We start from the raw sequence: 17,132 nt of genomic DNA on the forward strand, positions 1-17,132 counted from the left end.
ATAATCTCAAGCAGTTCAGGTTTCTGTCTATGCTTCCTCATAAACTCTCTGATGGCTACCAAGGGTTGCACTTTGCTGCAGGTTTAAATCTGCTCATTATTTCAGCTGATGTGAATAAAATTCTTCACTTTAGTGCAGGTGAGTTAATTACTATTACTAAGCCAACAGTAATGGTTGTGATTAATCATACGAGTCCAGGTCTAATGTCTACAGAGCTTTTGAACTAAATCAGCTTAAAATCTTAGGATGTGTTGTTTAAGTTAAACTTAAACCGAGGCAGCTTTCTGATGTAAACAAGCCATTACAGCTGCTCTGCAGCCTGGGGGAGGAATTATAATTCCTATAAATTATGTTCTGAGGGCAAAAGTGACACAGGTGTGCCTGGGAAAGATGGTCTCAAGATGTGTGTATGTAGTGGGATGACCAGGGCTTCCTGGAGGAGTGACATCTCAGAAATTCAGCCCTTCTACTTGCTAAGATGAGAAGCAGAAAGCAATTGGTAACATCTTGTTTGGGGGAGTGGAATGGTTGGTTCCGCTTGAAAAGCTCAGCTCTCTTGCTTTCAAATATTCCAAACTGTTTTTTGGAGGCTTTTTCCTAATAGTCTTTTAGTGTGCATGTATTTGTACTGTGTGTTTATTATAAATTATTATGTTAATGTTTTTCCATTGGAATAGAGTTTTATTATTGGAGTTTCCAAAGTGCTGTGCATGTATTTAACAGAAACAATTTTACTGAAACCCCAGGCATCTCTGGGGCAGGTTTGTTTACCTATAATGCTTTACATCTTATAGGAGGGAAAGGAGATTAAGAGGTTTAAGTAAGATTAATTTCTTCTAATTTCCCACAGCCCCCAGTTAAAACAATGGCAATGTCTTCTCCCATATCCGCAGACCCTTGTCGCTGTGCAGAAGGTGGTGTTTGTCATAACAGCTACAGGGAAACCTTTAATTAGTTTATTTATGCTCCAAGTGCAAACTGAGATCTGATAATTCTGCCAATTACTTTCTTGTGCTGTGAGTGCCAATTTCCAACCTTAGGGAGCCCACACATGCATCTGTCAGCTTCATTTTGCATGTATCCAAGAGCAGGAAAATTTACTTTGCTACTGAGGCAGTCCAGGTGAATGGAGAGAATGCTTGGAGTCAGGCTGGCTTGCTGCTTGCTGAATTCTGTGAACTTCTTGTAGCTTATTACCTACAGGTTAGCAACAAATAATTCAGGTGATATGTATATTATTGCTATATCTGGCCAAAACCCATCTCTAGGATTTAACCACCATAAGGAGATGTGTAGCAACAATAAAGAATGTTGGAATATCAGGCTGAAACTGCAGCATCACATTTTTCCTGCAGCTATTGTGCTTGCCACCCCACAACTGGAATGGCTCATGGATCCTGGCTGGTTTCCTGGCCATGTGTATTTTCTTTCCCTGGTAGATGCAAAGTACAGAGCCATATGGCTGTATTCTGCACTGTGCTGGGGGCGGGGGAATAATCCTCTGGCACTTTTCTTGCCTCTGCAAGGAGCTTGCAGTCATCTCTTTCTGCAGCTCTCCATGCAGGCTGAGACTCCTGTGGGGAGCAGCAGGCCTGATGAGGGGTAGTTACCCCTACAGTATTCCCAAACCAACACTGAGCACCATTTTCTGTTTTGTACAGTCTGGGAGCCTCTGCCACTGCTGCACCTCCCCTTGGCCTCATGGCTCTAGAGATGAACTCGCAGCCAACGAGCACATTTTATATAACACATACTCTGCTGCTGAAGGACAGTTTTGCTTGATTTTTTTTTTTTCTTCTTATTGATGAAGGGCTATATGAGCAACATAAGCCTCTTGGGATTAGACTGAGGACTTTGAATATAAGATTTCATTAACTACTTTCCCATTTTGATATGTGCTGGTTCTTCCTTCTCTTCCCTCCTGACTCCAAGTCTGGAAAGCTAGAGAGAGAGAGAGAAGCCCTTTTCCCCTCTTGGCCAGGATGCTGCTCAGCCATAGCACACCCTGCCAGATTGCTAACGTATGGGCAGAGTGCTCAGCCAAAGTTTTGAGAGGTTCAGCCCTTGGCAGCTCATTCCACACTTTCCTGTCTCTACATTCAGGAAATGAAGTCAGATTGTTGATATAAAACAGGCTGGGTTGAAAACTGAGAAGCTGGAAAGGCTGAAATGGGGGACTGGGAAGGGGGAGGTGTAGGGAGATGGGGAGCAGCAGGGCCTCCTGCAGGTTTGCCTGGCTTGGGGGCTTCTTGTCTTGTGCCCATGTCCTCCACTTGATTTCTCTTGCTACCTCCCCCTCCAGGACTGATAAGCTGTGCTGGCAGACAGATATTTTATCTTCTGTTGTCTGTAGCAAGATCAGCATGTGGAGATAGTGCTGTCTTGACCACGTGGCAGCATTTATGTGAGAGCTTGGAAAGGGTGAAAGTTGAAACTCTGGCATGTTGTTTCCATATCAGTGACATGGAATTCCCTTATTTTTTGACATTTTTTCCTGAAGAATGACACCAGTGCAGAATTTCTATGGAATTATGTGCGTCTAATGCCGAAAGTTTTTCTCAGACATCTTGAACATCAGCAGATTTTTGTTGAGGTTTTTCTTTTTTTTTCTTTTTTTTTTTTTTTTTTTGTGGTTTGGGTTTTTTGTTTTTGCTTGTTTGTTTTTGTTGTTTTATTTTGGTTTTTTGTTGGGCTTTTTGGGGATTTTTTGGGGGGGAGAGGACATGAGGAGTGGTTAGTGTTTTGTTTTGTTTTTTCACTGGCCCAGGGGCTGTGGAGTGAGTGCAGGGAGTTCCAGTTAAGCAAAGCTGCAGTGGGGATGGTCTGATTTAGGCAGGGGCTCAGCAGTGGTGTTGTTCTCTTCTGGGTCACTAGTTCACCCTAAGTCAGCGTAATGATAACCCAGAGTAACAGAAAGCTGCAAGTTGTTTGTGTCTCACAGAATCTGAAGTAGTCCAAGTAGCTCTGAGATCAGCATGTGGCTGACAGATATCCCATTAGAAAAATGCCTGCCCACATCTAATTAAAACTGATCAGCAGAATTAGAAAGTCCAGGGAAATTTGCTTTGAAGAATTCTCCTGTTTTCATGGCCTGGCATATTTGAGAGGGAGACTGGCAGCAGCCCAAGTGATCTCTTCTGTTTTCTAGGTGCTGTTCTTTGAGATATTCTCATTGCATATGATTTGTAATGAACTGGTACAGTTTGATCTTTAGGATATCTCAGTACTGTGAGGTGCTGGTATCCTTAGCAAACTCAAGTCAATTTAGCTGAAGTTTAAAGGATATTAGGACTTGGAATTATCTGGGTGTTAGAGCTCAGCAGCTTTGTCACTTATACCTGCTCCTCTGCCCTGCCCTTCCTTCCTAGTCAGCTCTTCAGGATCTCCCCTCACTGACCATCTTTGTTTTCCATACTGTTTCCCCGAGTCATGATCATGTTGTTTCCAGCCAAGAAAAGTCTACAAACACACAAGATCTCACAAGGGGACAGGCTAACATGCTTGCTTTGCACATAGGAGTGTGCTCTGGGTTTGGTTTAGTCTTGGATAGCTGCATCCTGCCTTTTGGAGACCGGTGTGAGGGCTCCCTCTCTTGTCATGCTGGGGTATAATTCCCAGCTGGAATAGGATGCTCCAAATGAGGGCCTTAAACCAAATTCAGTTCTATGAATTTGCTGTAGATCCGGATTTGAGACTAAGCAGAGGTTATAATTTCTGGCTTCGTTTCTGAATGCAAATGTAAAAGTTAAGATCAGGTTTTGGTGGATTTTTTAAAATGAAGGTGAAAGGTTCACAGTAAACTAATAGAGTGTAGGGCTAGGACATTGATAGGATGAAGTAACAAAATCAGCAAGTCAAATTTTCTGAAGAGGTGAATATAATTTATATATATATATATATATATTCACATGTTTGTGTATATATATATATACCAGATCTTTAACATAATATTTAACATCAAGGTTTATTGACACTTAACTTCTGTATCAAACCAGCTTCTCTATTACATCCCTGTCTTTTCCTGAACCTGGATTGACCCCTTTGCTGAGGAGAGTGGGATCACAGCACAATCTGAGGAAGTTGGATATTGCTGTGCTGGTGCCTGGTCCTGGAGGAATTAATGGGACAGGGTTGTTGGGCCACATCACAAAAGCAGCTGGGAAGGACAAAGTCTTGTTTCCAGATTTCCTCTTCTCTCACAGACTCAAGGAAACAGAGGACCTGGGTCTGAGAATGCCTCTCTGCTGATGAGGAGCCCTGCTGCTGATATTCTGTGCAGAGCAGAGGTGCCCCTGGAGCAGGGAGTGACTTGTTTCTCATTCCCTTTTCAGGAGAAGGAGAAGAAGTACATGTTACCAGTGGATAACCTGAAACTGCGAGATGTGGAGAAGGGCTTCATGTCCAGCAAGCACATCTTTGCTCTCTTCAACACTGAACAGAGGTATGCTCCCATCTCAGCACACCAAGCTGCTGGAGCTAGGATAGGATTTATGTAACAGAGTAGGGATGATGTGATAGGATAGCTGTCCAGGAAAGATATGAGTGTCCTTTCAGGACAGCCAGTTCTGAAGGAGATGGGAGGACTTAACATCATTCCTTCTGATTTTACAGATATGTATAATTTTCCTTTTGTTTGCCAGTGCATGGCTTGTGGTGTGAAATTAACCCTTCAGCCTTTTGGTGTGGTTACCTCAGTCTGCCTGTGGCTGGGATATATATTTATAATCACAATGTTCTTGGTGACTAGGAAAATCCATAGGACATGGGATGGGTGGAGGAGTCCAGCAGCAGGCAGAATTGAAAAGGGAATCTTTTACATGCCTTGTTGAAACACACAACTGATTTGAGAGCAATCAAACTTGGTTAAAAAAATCCATTTCCTTTTGCAGGATCATCATGAGTTCCTAGCAAGTGACCAAGTATATCTGTCTTCAAATGACAGGAGAATTCCCTAGTCATTGATATCTTTGTCAGATATGGGCAAATCTCTGAGTTGAGAGAGAGAATAATAAAATACATTTCTTCCTGTCAGGAATGTTTACAAGGACTACCGGCAGCTGGAGCTGGCCTGTGAGACCCAGGAGGAGGTGGACAGCTGGAAGGCTTCCTTCCTTCGGGCAGGAGTCTACCCTGAGCGTGTTGGGGTAAGTGACAGCTGTAATAATGGGATAAGGAGGAGCACAGCATGTGTCTTGAGAAGCATAGCTGCATCTTCTTGTGTTAAAAATAAGTCTGAAGATTTTGCCTTTCCAGAGCTGAGAATCTTTCTGGTGCTTCCGTTAGGGAAGCTTGAGATAAAGTAACTGGCAGCTTCAAAGCAAAGATAAAGTAGGAAAAGACTGCCTTGATAAATCCCTCTAGCTGTCTTGTTTTGTGGACATGAAGTTGACAATATGAGGGTGACATTTAACTACCGTGACTATTAATTGGTATGATATCCACTGAGCAAAGGCACTATTTCTGTTTGGTAACTGTATAGCCTTATTAGGAACTTCCTGACTTAGCAGTTGTTCTCCCTTTCCTTCCTCCAATTAATTAGGTAGTGATGTTCTTTGAATTATTCTTTTGCTTTGTGGATACTCTAATATGCTCCTTTAGCAAGAACTCTTATCTCTTCCCTTCCTCTTGTCCCACAGCACTTCTTGTCAGCATTATTTTGTGCTTTAAGAGTATCTTCTAGACAACTGTGGTATTTGTTTCTGTTCAAAGTCTTTCCTGTTCCTCTGTTAGAGGAAGCTACTATAAATAGTTTTCCCATTAGAAAAGTGATAATTGTTTTTCTGTTTGTATTTGTTGCTTCTAATAGATTTCTTGTATTCATTTGTCCTGTTACACTTGAATATTGCTGCTTTTGCCTTAAAGTATTTCCTAACAAACTGATAAAGAGATTTTAAAAATAGAGTTAGGGACTGGGCTTTAGCAGTGACATGACTTCAGATTAGCTTTGGACCAGACTGGGCCTCTTAACCACAGTGGCCATGGGCCGCCTGTTGCTGTGCAGGTGGAGGGGTGTGACATGGGAGCCCTGGTCCCTGTCTCAAAACCCCTCTAAGGAATGGCAGTGGCCCTTGCAGGTAAGAAAGTTGTCCTTTGTTGCTAACAATATGGATTCCTTTGCAGAGCATCCCACTTTTCAGTTTAGCTAAACAGTTCACTTGTTCCCCTTCTAGGGTAATAGGGGTACTGATGTATTTTTAGTGGGATTGGTCTTTTGCTTGTCAGTGCTATTATGGGACCTTCTCCAAATTCTGAGACCAACTAAAAGTTATTTTTTATTTTTTTGTCCCTTTTTGTTTTAATTTTTTCCATGTATGCTCAAACTGGCCTGCCAGGACAAGGACAAAGTAAGTCTGACCCGCTCTGCCTGTGTTGCCTCCTGGGGCTCTCACCAGATAGATCTCTCATTTTTTTTCTCCTTTTGTCACAATTTCCTGAGAGGATTTGCTTCTTCTCCCTCTTTGTACCCTCTGTTGGATTCCTGGTGTCTGTTTCTGCTCTTGGTTTGAGTTTTCCTTTTTTCTTTTTATTCCTCCCTTTTTGTATGACTCTGGATCTTGGTGCAAGCTTATTTTTGGCTTTTTTTACCCTCACTTTTTTTAAGTTGTCCTATTTGACATCCACTTCCTTTACTTTGTTTCACACTGAAACCTTACATTCCTTCATTATGTAAGATCTTCTCAGCAAAAGCTCAAATGAACAAAAGCATTTGCCCTTTCTCATATATTTTGTTCCCCAAAACAAAAGAGAAGCCATTTCCTACATGGCAAATTGTTCAGACTAGGGCTGCTTAAAACAAAGATCTTTCATTATACAATCATGGGTTTTTTTTTTAAATAAGCAGTGAGGAAGGCAGCAGTTCTTTCATGCTTCAATGCTTCGAAATTGATCCCAAATGGAGGAGCCTTGGAGATGGCTTGCTGTCAAACAGCACAGTCCAGGTTTTACCTTACAGAATAAGCAATGTATTTCAGGCAAGCAGGAAAGAGATTCATCCACTTGGTGTGAAAGAAAATATAATAACAACTTATGCTGCAGGAGTTGCAGTTGAAGTGATAGGAAAGTTTTCTAGTTCATTCCATCTACTTGTGGTCAGCCTGAGAGGAGCAGTTGTTTCACTTCTCTGTATCTGTTTTCTCATTTGTATAATGAGTACAAAGATGCAGCATGGCAGAGAGCCTGTGAGACTTAATTTATGGTGAATGATCTTGGTTTTAACTGACTCTGGTAATGGAAAACCCAGATCAAATGAAGAACCTTTCAGGAAGCTGTAAACATTAAAAAGGAATAATACAGCTTTGAGTATGCACCAGAGCCATAACCTCTGAACATGTGTCAGGAGTCCCTGTTGCCTTTCACCTTTTCTTAATAACTTTCTACTAAGAGAGCAGCTTTATTGCTAAAATTTCTCAGATCTGAGCTGGAGAAGTCTGTACAAACTAAGTTGTGCATTGACAATCACAGCTCAAAATGTAAGTTTAAGTTTTATTTATTGCATGCGCTTCCTGCCTGTTCCTTTCTCCTCTTCTCTTAGTTCTCATGGAAAGCCAATTTTGTGTTACATTTGAAGAACCAATACGTTTCTCCTTTTTTTCTGCAGGCCAGTGAAGCAGAGGAGAATGGAGGAGATAGCTTCATGCACTCCATGGATCCTCAGCTGGAGAGACAAGTGGAAACGATCAGGAACCTGGTGGATTCCTACATGGCAATTGTCAACAAAACCATCAGAGACCTCATGCCGAAGACAATTATGCACCTCATGATTAACAATGTACTTATCTCACTGTGGTCAGTGGAAGTGGGAGAGGCAGAAAGGAGAAAAATAGGGAGGGAGGAAAAGAATGAAGAAAAACAGAAGGCAGCTTGGAAGGAAGAGATGGGGGCAGAATAGAGTGTTTTGGGGAAAGATGGTGAAAACTGATTCCCTCTCTCTTCTCACTTACAGACCAAGGACTTCATCCATTCAGAGCTGCTGGCGAACCTGTACTCTTGTGGTGACCAGAACACGCTGATGGAGGAGTCGGCGGAGCAGGCCCAGCGCCGTGACGAAATGCTGCGCATGTACCACGCCCTGAAAGAGGCCCTCAACATCATCGGGGACATCAACACCAGCACCATCAGCACCCCCATGCCCCCACCGGTGGACGACTCCTGGCTGCAGGTGCAGAGCGTACCGTCTGGACGCAGGTACCAGAGGCTCAGGGGGAGAGCCCCGCAGACCTGCCTGACGCCTCTTCAGTGCCTTGCCGGGGCCTCCCACTGACACAGGGAGTCCTCTCCTTCCTGTGGATGAAGAGTCCTGGGTATTTCTGCTGGCAGGCTCCTAGGACATCTTTACAGAGATGTTGAGATGTTCTAAACCCTTGGGTTGTATGGGGCTGACAGCTTTGAAGGCATCCGGGGGCCTGGTGTGGCCCTTGAAAGCCGAAGGGTGGAGTGTAAAGTGATGTGAAGTACTGAAGGCAGAGTGGTGCCTGTGGTGACATAGGGATCCCAGAGCTGTTGCTGCAGTTGAATGCCTTTGTTTGTTTGGCAGGTCCCCCACATCCAGCCCCACGCCGCAGAGGAGAGCTCCTGCAGTGCCCCCCGCCAGACCTGGGTCTCGCGGACCAGCTCCTGGGCCACCTCCTGCTGGTGGCTCCACACTGGGTGGTGCCCCCCCTGTGCCCTCCAGGCCAGGTGCCTCTCCTGATCCCTTCGGGCCCCCACCTCAGGTTCCTTCTCGGCCTAATCGTGCTCCTCCTGGTGTTCCCAGGTAAGTCCTGAAACACTGCTCCATGCAGGTGGAGTATGTTCTGGTTTTGGATTGGAACCTTGGCAGCACTTGGCCTGCCTGGGCCATAGGAGGAGAATGGAGTGCATGGTGTGGGTAGAGCCTTTGGATATTTGAATTGGATCCAGAGGCAGGAGCACCGTTGTCCTCTTGAGATTTCATTGTATGGATGAGGCAATGCCAAAGCAGCTCTCAGAAACAGAGGGGCAGCTGTTCCTCTCTACAAACCTCTATAAAGAATGTGGGAGAAGATCTCTAAACCAAGGTTTACAGCAATTGTTCCAATGCCTGTAGTCACCAGATAAATCACAGGACTAGGGTGAGATTCCCCTCTGTGTAGGTCTCCTCATAGTCTGAAGTTGCCCCTTTTCTCTTGGCCCAGAGTTCTTCAAGGTGAGTTGGAAGACCTTCAAAGCTGTTCAGTTGCTTTCTGGCTGGGAGAGTATCACAGCATCACTGGCAGGGAAATGAATTCTTAGGCGATTTTGGTGTTTGTGTAATCAACTTCAGCATTTTCCAGTCTAGAGGGTTCAAATCACACAGCTTTGCTTTCCCATTAGGAAACTCATTTCCTTTCCTGTTCAGTCACTTCAGACACACTTCAACATAGTAATAAGGGATTATCCCCATGCAGCTGAGTACGTGTTCCTGAACAGGACTTGGGAGGCAGTCTGGAACCAGGAATGCTTTTATGTTGGGTACTTAGTTTCCCTTGAGGAGGGGGAGGTAATTGCAGTGTAAAGAAAAAACATAATCAGAAGCTCCCCAGTGACATGGCAGAGGAAATGCTTCCCTTGTGGAAAACACCTCTTCAGTGAGTGCTGGTGGCACAGGTGTGAAACTTCACCCTTTTCTGTGGAAACACCAAGCCTATCTATGGCTGGGGATGGTGTGTGGCAGACTGGGTTCAGTATTCCTCCTATGATATTGCCCAGCTCATTTTTGGTGCTGCCTGTTTGGAGGGAAGTGTTCTCTGCCAGACTGCAGCCAGCCTAGAGGTGGATGAGTCCAGACAGCTTCATATACCAGTTTCTGACACTGGTGTATGCAAATGGTTTTACTTTCTTGGTGCCTTTGCCCCAGTCCTTCCTATGCACCTTGATGCAGCTCCCACAGTAACTTGTCCTCACATACCTCAGTGTTGTCCTGGAGACTGTGGAGGCACCTATGGATGTCAGCATGCTTCTACTGTGTATTTTGGCTCCTGCTTCTTGTGACCCTGCCTTTCCATATACTGTTACTTTGTGGTTTTGTTTTCAGTATACTTACGCTTCTTTCTGTCTCCATCTCCCTCCTTTCACTCAGTTTCATTTCTTCACTCATGAAAAATATTCTATATACCTGGCTGTCGTGATAGGATTCCCCAAATGGGCTGAAATGAATTGGCCTTTTTTTAAAGAAATCTGTCATTGCCTATCTTAATGGCTTTTCTGCCTTTTGCATGAGTACAAGGGTTTAGGGAAAGGCAGGGAAAACAGCACTGGAGCAGAGGAGAAAAGAGTTTCATGCTTGACTGAGCAACCCCTTGGTTTAGGAGAGATGGTAGGTTGGATTGCATGCTACTGACTGCCCTGATCTGGAGTTGAGAATGTAATTCCAGAAGCTGTGAAGTATGATGCTCATTCTCTGATCCCCCTCTCTGATTCTTCCAGTTGTTCATAGACTCCTCCGGATCCTGATACCAGCTTGTCATTTGAGTTCACTGATGAATGGAGAATTTCCAATGACAAGGGACTCTTTCTCTTCCTCTCCTGTATATAGAATAAGAATGTTCCCTGCTAGCACTTGGACTCGGGTCCTTCTGCCATGGGTGAACGAATGCCATCTCCATTGTTGCTTTTTTAATACCCATCTTTCCCTTGCTAACCGGGCTGTGTAGTGTGTGTGTGAGAGAACAAAGCCCTCGTGTTCAGCACGAGTGGGCTTTGCTGGAGGAGTTGGTGGTGTGGAGTGAACTCGAATGGGTGCTGGTGGCTGGCTGTACTTTGTGTGCTCAGTGATGCCTGTGTAAAAGTTTGGTAGTTCTGTGCCTCTGGTTTGAGCAGCTGGTTTTATGAATGATGAACTCACACAAGTGTCATGCTACTCCTTTTTCATAAACATAAGTGTATAAACACATTTTCACATGTAATCACCACATGGTACATTTTTTTGCACAGAAAGATTTTCCTGCATATAATTAAGGACACTTAAGACTTACCATCCTGCTTCTGTGCTTAGCATTTATTCTATTTACTGTGGAAGTCCATAAAGACAAATACATAATTTTGGGAGCTGAAAGTTACAAACCATCCAAGATCCTATCAGTGTGCAATGGGCTGCATTTAGGATTTGACCTGGGAAAGAAATCCAGTAAGGTATTCCCCCATGTATTTAGGCTCTTTACTTTAAAATAGTCTGATGGAACTTGTAGGTAGAAGAGCTTGAAGGAGAATTAAAGGAGTTTCAGTGCAAATGACTCAACCATTGGAAAAATGTGTTGAAGGTGTTAATGTGTTCTCCATTCTTTGGTGTCATAAGGGCTTGGGTCTGGGGTTACCTCCTGGCAGGGATGGTTCTCACTGGCTGCTGTGCTGGTCAGTACAATGGGGACATATCACTGGAACTCCCAAAGGTTCTTGGACACACAGTTTCAAGGGACAGAATTATCTCTTTAGTGATTTAGTGGCCAATGTCTGTGCCCATGGCCAGGGCTTGGAACTAGGTGATCTTTAAGGTCCCTTCCAACCCAAACCATTCTATGGTAAGGTCACACAGCTGTATGACCCAAATTATTCAGAAGGTCAAAGTAGCTGATTTCATGATTTATGACCTTCAGAAAAGCCTCCACCTGCTTTGTGCTGTTTTAGGTAGTGCTCGGGACTGCATGTTATCTCCCTCTTTCCTGAGCTCTTTCTTAAACATTTAATTTGGTCAGAAGATAGGAGTCCTCAGTGAGAGACAAGCCCAGATATCTGTGCCCAGCTGGTGGGTGCTGAAACCTGGGTATGACACTGCTGTGAACGTCAGCCTGGATGTGTGAGGAACAGCCAGTAGGTGTGTGGATGGATGGATGGGTTTTGGTGCACTCCTGTGCACGACAGGGTCTGGATGTGTGGAAAGATGAGGCCGAGTGTTTTCTGTGTGTTTGCAGTCCCCCTACTCATGCTGTGTTTGGAGGGGGATGTGTGACTGTGTCTGTGCAAGCGGCTGTGTGCCTGTTCCACCTTCCTGACAGTCTGTGTGGCCTCTGCCTTGAACTGTCTGAACTGCCATGTTGATTTCGTGTTGTCTTTCAGAATCACTATCAGTGACCCCTGAGGACTGGCAGCCACGGTAGGTTTCGCACTCTCGCTGCGATGCATGAGTCACTGTGTCCCCATCCTCCAGCACCGCTCTGCAGCTCTCCTCCGCTGCCCAGTTCTTGTGTTAGTAACAGAGTCCCTTGTCTGATGAACCACCTCTGCCAGGATCTCATAAAGGGAGGAGTCTTGAACAGAAAAACTGGCTGATCAGAGCCAGAGCAGCTGCTTGAGCTGCAGGAGCTGGGAAAGCTTCAGTACCTGATTTAAGGTCTGGAGGAACCTTTCTCTGCTTCTAAATAGAGAAGGTGGGATGGGGGAATGAGCTCTGGCAACAAGGTCTAAACTCTTGTGTCTTTCATTTGGCTTATATCCACACTGATTGTAAGATCAGCTGAATAAACTCTGCATTGATTTGGTCTGTCAGCTCTGTTAGGAATCAAGACAGAGACTTGGGGAGCTGATAGTTCAGACTCCTCTTCTTATATTCCAATGTCTGGCTGGAGAAGTGCTCCCATCCTCTCTGTATCCCTAGTGCCCATGGAAGTTAAGAGGAGTTTGGGTTATTAATATCAGGACTTCCATGTCTGAGTGCAGGGTAACTCTGACATTGAATGTTCCCTTTTATCCTTGTGTCCCATCATCAGATGGATGTGAACTCCCTTTGTTTGTTCTCCCCTTGACCCTTTACCTTCTAGGTTACTCTCCTGCTTCCATTCAAACTGCCTTCTCTCCTTTGCCTCCTGCCCCTGCAAGAGGAAGGGTGTAGTGATCTATGTCCCTCAAACACTCTGCCCTGAGCTCCTGCCCATTTCCCTGTCCTCTCTCTCCTGCATTGTGCAGCATTGTAGTGGTTCAGTGATGTAGCAGGGTGTGGATTTGTGCTGTGTACTGCTCATCCTCTTAATATCAGTGTGAAGAGGGACATCAGCAAATTCCCCCGAGTCCTTTCCTTGGGAGCCTCCAGCCCTTATTGACAAAGAGGTACAGAGGGCAAAACACCACATGTGTGGATTTTTTGGGCCCCTTCTCCCTTTCTCTGTGGATGTTGTTTCATGACAGAGGAGTGGAGAAGCAGCAGCTCCTGCAGATTCCCTTGCTGCTGATTGTGGCAGAGAGATCTGGGGGCGAGGAAAACGTGCTGAAATCCTACTTTAATAAGAATAGCAGAAGTTCAAGCCCCTGTTCTGGGGCAGGGGTTCTCAGGCAGCCTGCATCTTGCAGTAGATGGTGCCTGTTACTGCTGCACAGAACTGCAGTTAGAGCTGAGAGGTGCCACATTGCAGTGATTGCTCACGACTGACATCTTTGGGGACGTCATCGTCAACCCTCCTCATTGATGACACACTGCAGAGGTGTTGGAGCAATCAGCAGTTCCCTCCCATATTCTGCCTACTGCAGACATCCCTGGCAGCCCTGGAAACATGCATCCTGGGTGAACAACTTTGGGAAGGAGCCTTACTGTTGTCTGTACCCCATTCTGGGACTCGCTGTTATGGGGCATTCTGTTTTTAATCTGGCATAAAGAGCACCAAGGAAATAAAAATTAAAAACAGAAAACCAAAAACAAACCACCAAATGATCAAAAAAAATTATACCCAAAATCTTTTGCAGTCCAAGGGAATAAGCATAATATTTTCCCACCTCTGTTGGGTGCTTATCAACAGAACTCCCTATTAGCCCAGTGGTTCTTAGATAGGATTAGCTCAGTGTTCTCTCTGGGTATGGCCTGAAAGTCTGACTTCAAAGGATGTGACAGTCACTGGAACTCATCTCCCTGGGCTCCTGCCAGGGCTCAGGTTTTCCTTCTTATGTAGTGGAGACAGCCACAGGCTTCCCTGTGAGCAAAACTTTGTTCCTTGTCCTGACAGAGAAAAGTGACTTTTCAGTGATATAAAAAAGCTTGGCTAGCAATGTAGTCCAACTAAAGCAGCATTTTGGGGATAAATGTTTCCTGAGAGACTTCTCTGCCCTTCTTAGTGCTAGTAAACAGTTTTCAGCCTTTCCTAACCTTACCAGGCAGATTCTGCAGTCATCTCCAGAAAACCTCACCAGAAAAAGCCTACAAGTTTAAAAAGTAGCCTCATACCTTAAAATGCTTTGAATGCTGAGAGAAGTAAGTCTGCAAAAGTCATAGTACATAACAAAAAAGCAGCCCATCTACCTGTGAATTACTTGTGCTCCTTTCAGCCCTATTTGTCCTGCTAGAGTCAAGTGGCCACTCCTGCCAGAACACTTTACGTACTCTGGCTTCAAGCATCTTTTTCATGTGAACCCTCAGAGGCTTTTAGCACAACCTGTGCAAACTCCTGAAATGCAAACAGTCCTTTCACCTTGTCAGAAAATGCCTTCTAACATCTCACTAAATGTCAAGCTGAAGTTCTGTAAGGCTTTAATTCAGGTGCTGTTGCTGTTCCAGTGACAGTAGAAGCCACCAAAGGGTTGGTATGGCTGCATTTACACCTTGAGCACCCTTAGAGATAATGCACAGATCCCACATGTCACGAAGCTGTGAGGCTTAATAGATCTGGGGCAGTAAGTTCTGCTGAGGTTTAATGAGCAGGACTGGAGAGTTGCTCTGGTTTATTTCCTAAATGAGGGAACTTGCCCTGATTTATAGGAGTGTAACTCCTCTAGTGCTGGTGTGATTATAGACTACTGGTACAAATATCCTCATTTCTAGCAGTGAGTTGATTCTCTGTAATCTAAATCTTGTCAGTGTGGAATTATTGAGGCATTAAATCTGCGACACCTGGTCCTGTATGATCAGTGCAAGGGCCTCCCCTCCATTTAGTCTATATGCTGTTGGCTTTGCTCTTTGCATTTCAGGCAGTTTGGACCTTAAAACTACCCTGGCTTGGTATTGAACAATTCATTTATCTTAATGAAACATCAGCAAAATGCAGTTGAGGTCGCAGATGCTGCAGGGAGCATACTTTAAAGGAAAAATACAGATTGGATTCTTACAGAACACATTTTTATTTATAGCTTTCTTCCAGCCTGTAGTCTGAGACTGAAGTGATGTTGTAGCTGAGAGCCATGTCAGGGGTGTTGTCTTGTTTGTTTTTGTTGTGGCTTTTTTTCCCCCCAGTCTCTTACAGGAAGGAGATTCTAGAACACTTAATCCATGCAGAGGGCAAACACTTAAGCTGCTGCCCATTTATGTAGCTAAAGTATCAACAAAAGAGTTGGAACAGAATGGAGAAGAAGTAGCAGAAGTTCCTTTTATCAAAGTAGAAGCTGCATTTGCACTGTGCAAGAACTGGGAAACTCAAAGCTGTAAGCTTGCCCCTGACATCCAAGATCAGTCTCATGTCAGAGCAGGGAATCTCAGGCTTGCAGTAACTTCAAGGGCAGGGGTAGAAGGTGCTCCTCCAATCCAGCCAAGAGCCTCTGGCAGCAGCGCGTCTCAGAGGACCCCATCCATGCTGTGTGACTGTCATGTGCTTGATACAGGAGCTCACTGTTGTCCATGCTTCTCCACTCATCCCAGAGCCAGGGCACTTACTGGCAGCAAATCTCTGCACTTCCAAATTTCATAGGGAAGCACAACTGGCAGTCCAGGGGATTGTTCTACTGGTGATCTGTGCTGTGCAGAAAGGCCGGTGCGAGGCAGGGTAGAAGCCTGTGAGCCTCCTTTGTGGAGCTGTGCTCTGGGGGTTTGTGCCTCAGGTTGGATTCTTTTACTGGCTCAGGCAAAGTGGAGAAGCATGTGTGGTTGTGACTGCAATTGCTGTGCTAACCACAGTGTGTGTTCTCTTGTTTTTGTTTCCTGCTTTTTCACAGCAGAAGGGGCCCCGCCTCACCTACTCGACCTACCATAATCCGACCGGCTGAACCGTCCCTCTTAGATTTATAACTTGAGGCTGTAGACAGCTGGCGACGAGTGCCGTGCTGGTGGCTTCCCCATTCCACCCTCCCTTCCACAGCCACAGTCACTCCTCTCATCCATCCCACATCCCTGCCTCCCACCACCCCTCCCTGGTGTGTCGTAAAACTCTAGCCTAGTGATTGAGCTCTTCGTCTTCGCTCGTGCGTCCTGTATTGCTTTGTGAGCATAGAGTAGCCTTCATTCAGTGGCATGGATCCCTGAAGTACACGGGCTCCTTGGAGAGATCAGCCACAGGGACATCCTCAGGTCCACGTGGTGGCTGTCCGTCCAGTAATTCCACCTGCCTAGTCTAGCCTGGATAAGTGTCCTGCCTGCGCCAGTTAGCTGTAGCACCCAGGACTGAACTGTAGCTGTTTTCTTTCCTTGTAGTTTAAGACAAAAGCGTGGCTTAGTAAAAATGAGCTGTCAAAACACACGACACCCATTAGGAACAGATTAAATGTCCTGTGTATTAGCTTGACTTCTAAGGTGCAAAAATTTCATGTTGGGAACAGTGCAATCAACTTCATATCTAAGTGAGGCAGAGAGATCAGTAAGGGGGGAATCAGTGGACCAGCCCAGTCCTGCCCGAGTGAAGTCTGAGATAGCGCACACACCTCGGCGTGCAGGGAGCTCACGGACCTGCTCACACTCGGCTCCTGGAGCCGGGCCATTCCTGCTGGGGGCACGCTGGCTCCTGCCAGCACTTGTCTTGCATCACCAATTTTGGCTGACTTTCCTGAACCCAGCAGGGCGAGGGGAATAGACACGCTGCTCCCCCCTTGCGAACGGACAGCCAAACGTTTCAGGGAGTTCACTGTGTGGTGTTTTGTTGAAAATATTTCTGCTTTGAACTAAGCACATCTTTCAGTGTTTTTTGGGGTACTGTGGTGACTTTTTCCGTAGCCTTTTCTTGCATGTGGATGGTACGTGTTTGGGGAAACTTGTAACCATTGTTGATCACAACTCATCTTGAAGTTTGGTTTTTACTTTTCATGCTACGTGTGTTTAAAGAAAAAAAAAAAAAGACTTGAGAATTAAAAAAATATATAAACCCTGTACATCTCAGATGTCATGTCTCTACCAGAGCTAAATGAACCACCCGTGTTGCGGGCTGTCCTCCAGGCCTGATTGCTGTTGAAGTTCTCTCGTTTTAATGCTATTACTCTAAATTTCTGCTGTGGATCCTCTGTTGTTCTGATGCCAGTTC

At 45.1% G+C, this 17,132-nt stretch overlaps 1 protein-coding gene across 8 annotated transcripts in view; it reads left to right on the forward strand.

Moving 5' to 3' along the window:
• DNM1 (dynamin 1) overlaps positions 1 to 17,132 on the forward strand; it is a 64,268-nt gene that overhangs the window by 46,339 nt on the left and 797 nt on the right. For 3 of the 8 annotated variants that reach the window (XM_021551421.3, XM_021551426.3, XM_021551422.3), the window contains 7 exons: positions 4,332 to 4,441; positions 5,033 to 5,144; positions 6,333 to 6,344; positions 7,598 to 7,768; positions 7,943 to 8,184; positions 8,534 to 8,752; positions 15,838 to 16,983. In XM_021551421.3, the coding sequence (XP_021407096.1) occupies positions 4,332 to 4,441; positions 5,033 to 5,144; positions 6,333 to 6,344; positions 7,598 to 7,768; positions 7,943 to 8,184; positions 8,534 to 8,752; positions 15,838 to 15,910 (939 nt within the window). In that variant the 3' untranslated portion in view covers positions 15,911 to 16,983. Of the gene's footprint in view, positions 1 to 4,331; positions 4,442 to 5,032; positions 5,145 to 6,332; positions 6,345 to 7,597; positions 7,769 to 7,942; positions 8,185 to 8,533; positions 8,753 to 12,048; positions 12,086 to 15,837; positions 16,984 to 17,132 lie in introns of those variants that run through there. The other 5 variants (XM_021551423.3, XM_077787800.1, XM_021551424.3 and 2 more) reach the window with 3 other exon arrangements.

The sequence above is a fragment of the Lonchura striata genome, chromosome 22 (assembly GCF_046129695.1).
Source record: "Lonchura striata isolate bLonStr1 chromosome 22, bLonStr1.mat, whole genome shotgun sequence".
Classification (NCBI taxonomy): Eukaryota; Metazoa; Chordata; class Aves; order Passeriformes; family Estrildidae; genus Lonchura; species Lonchura striata.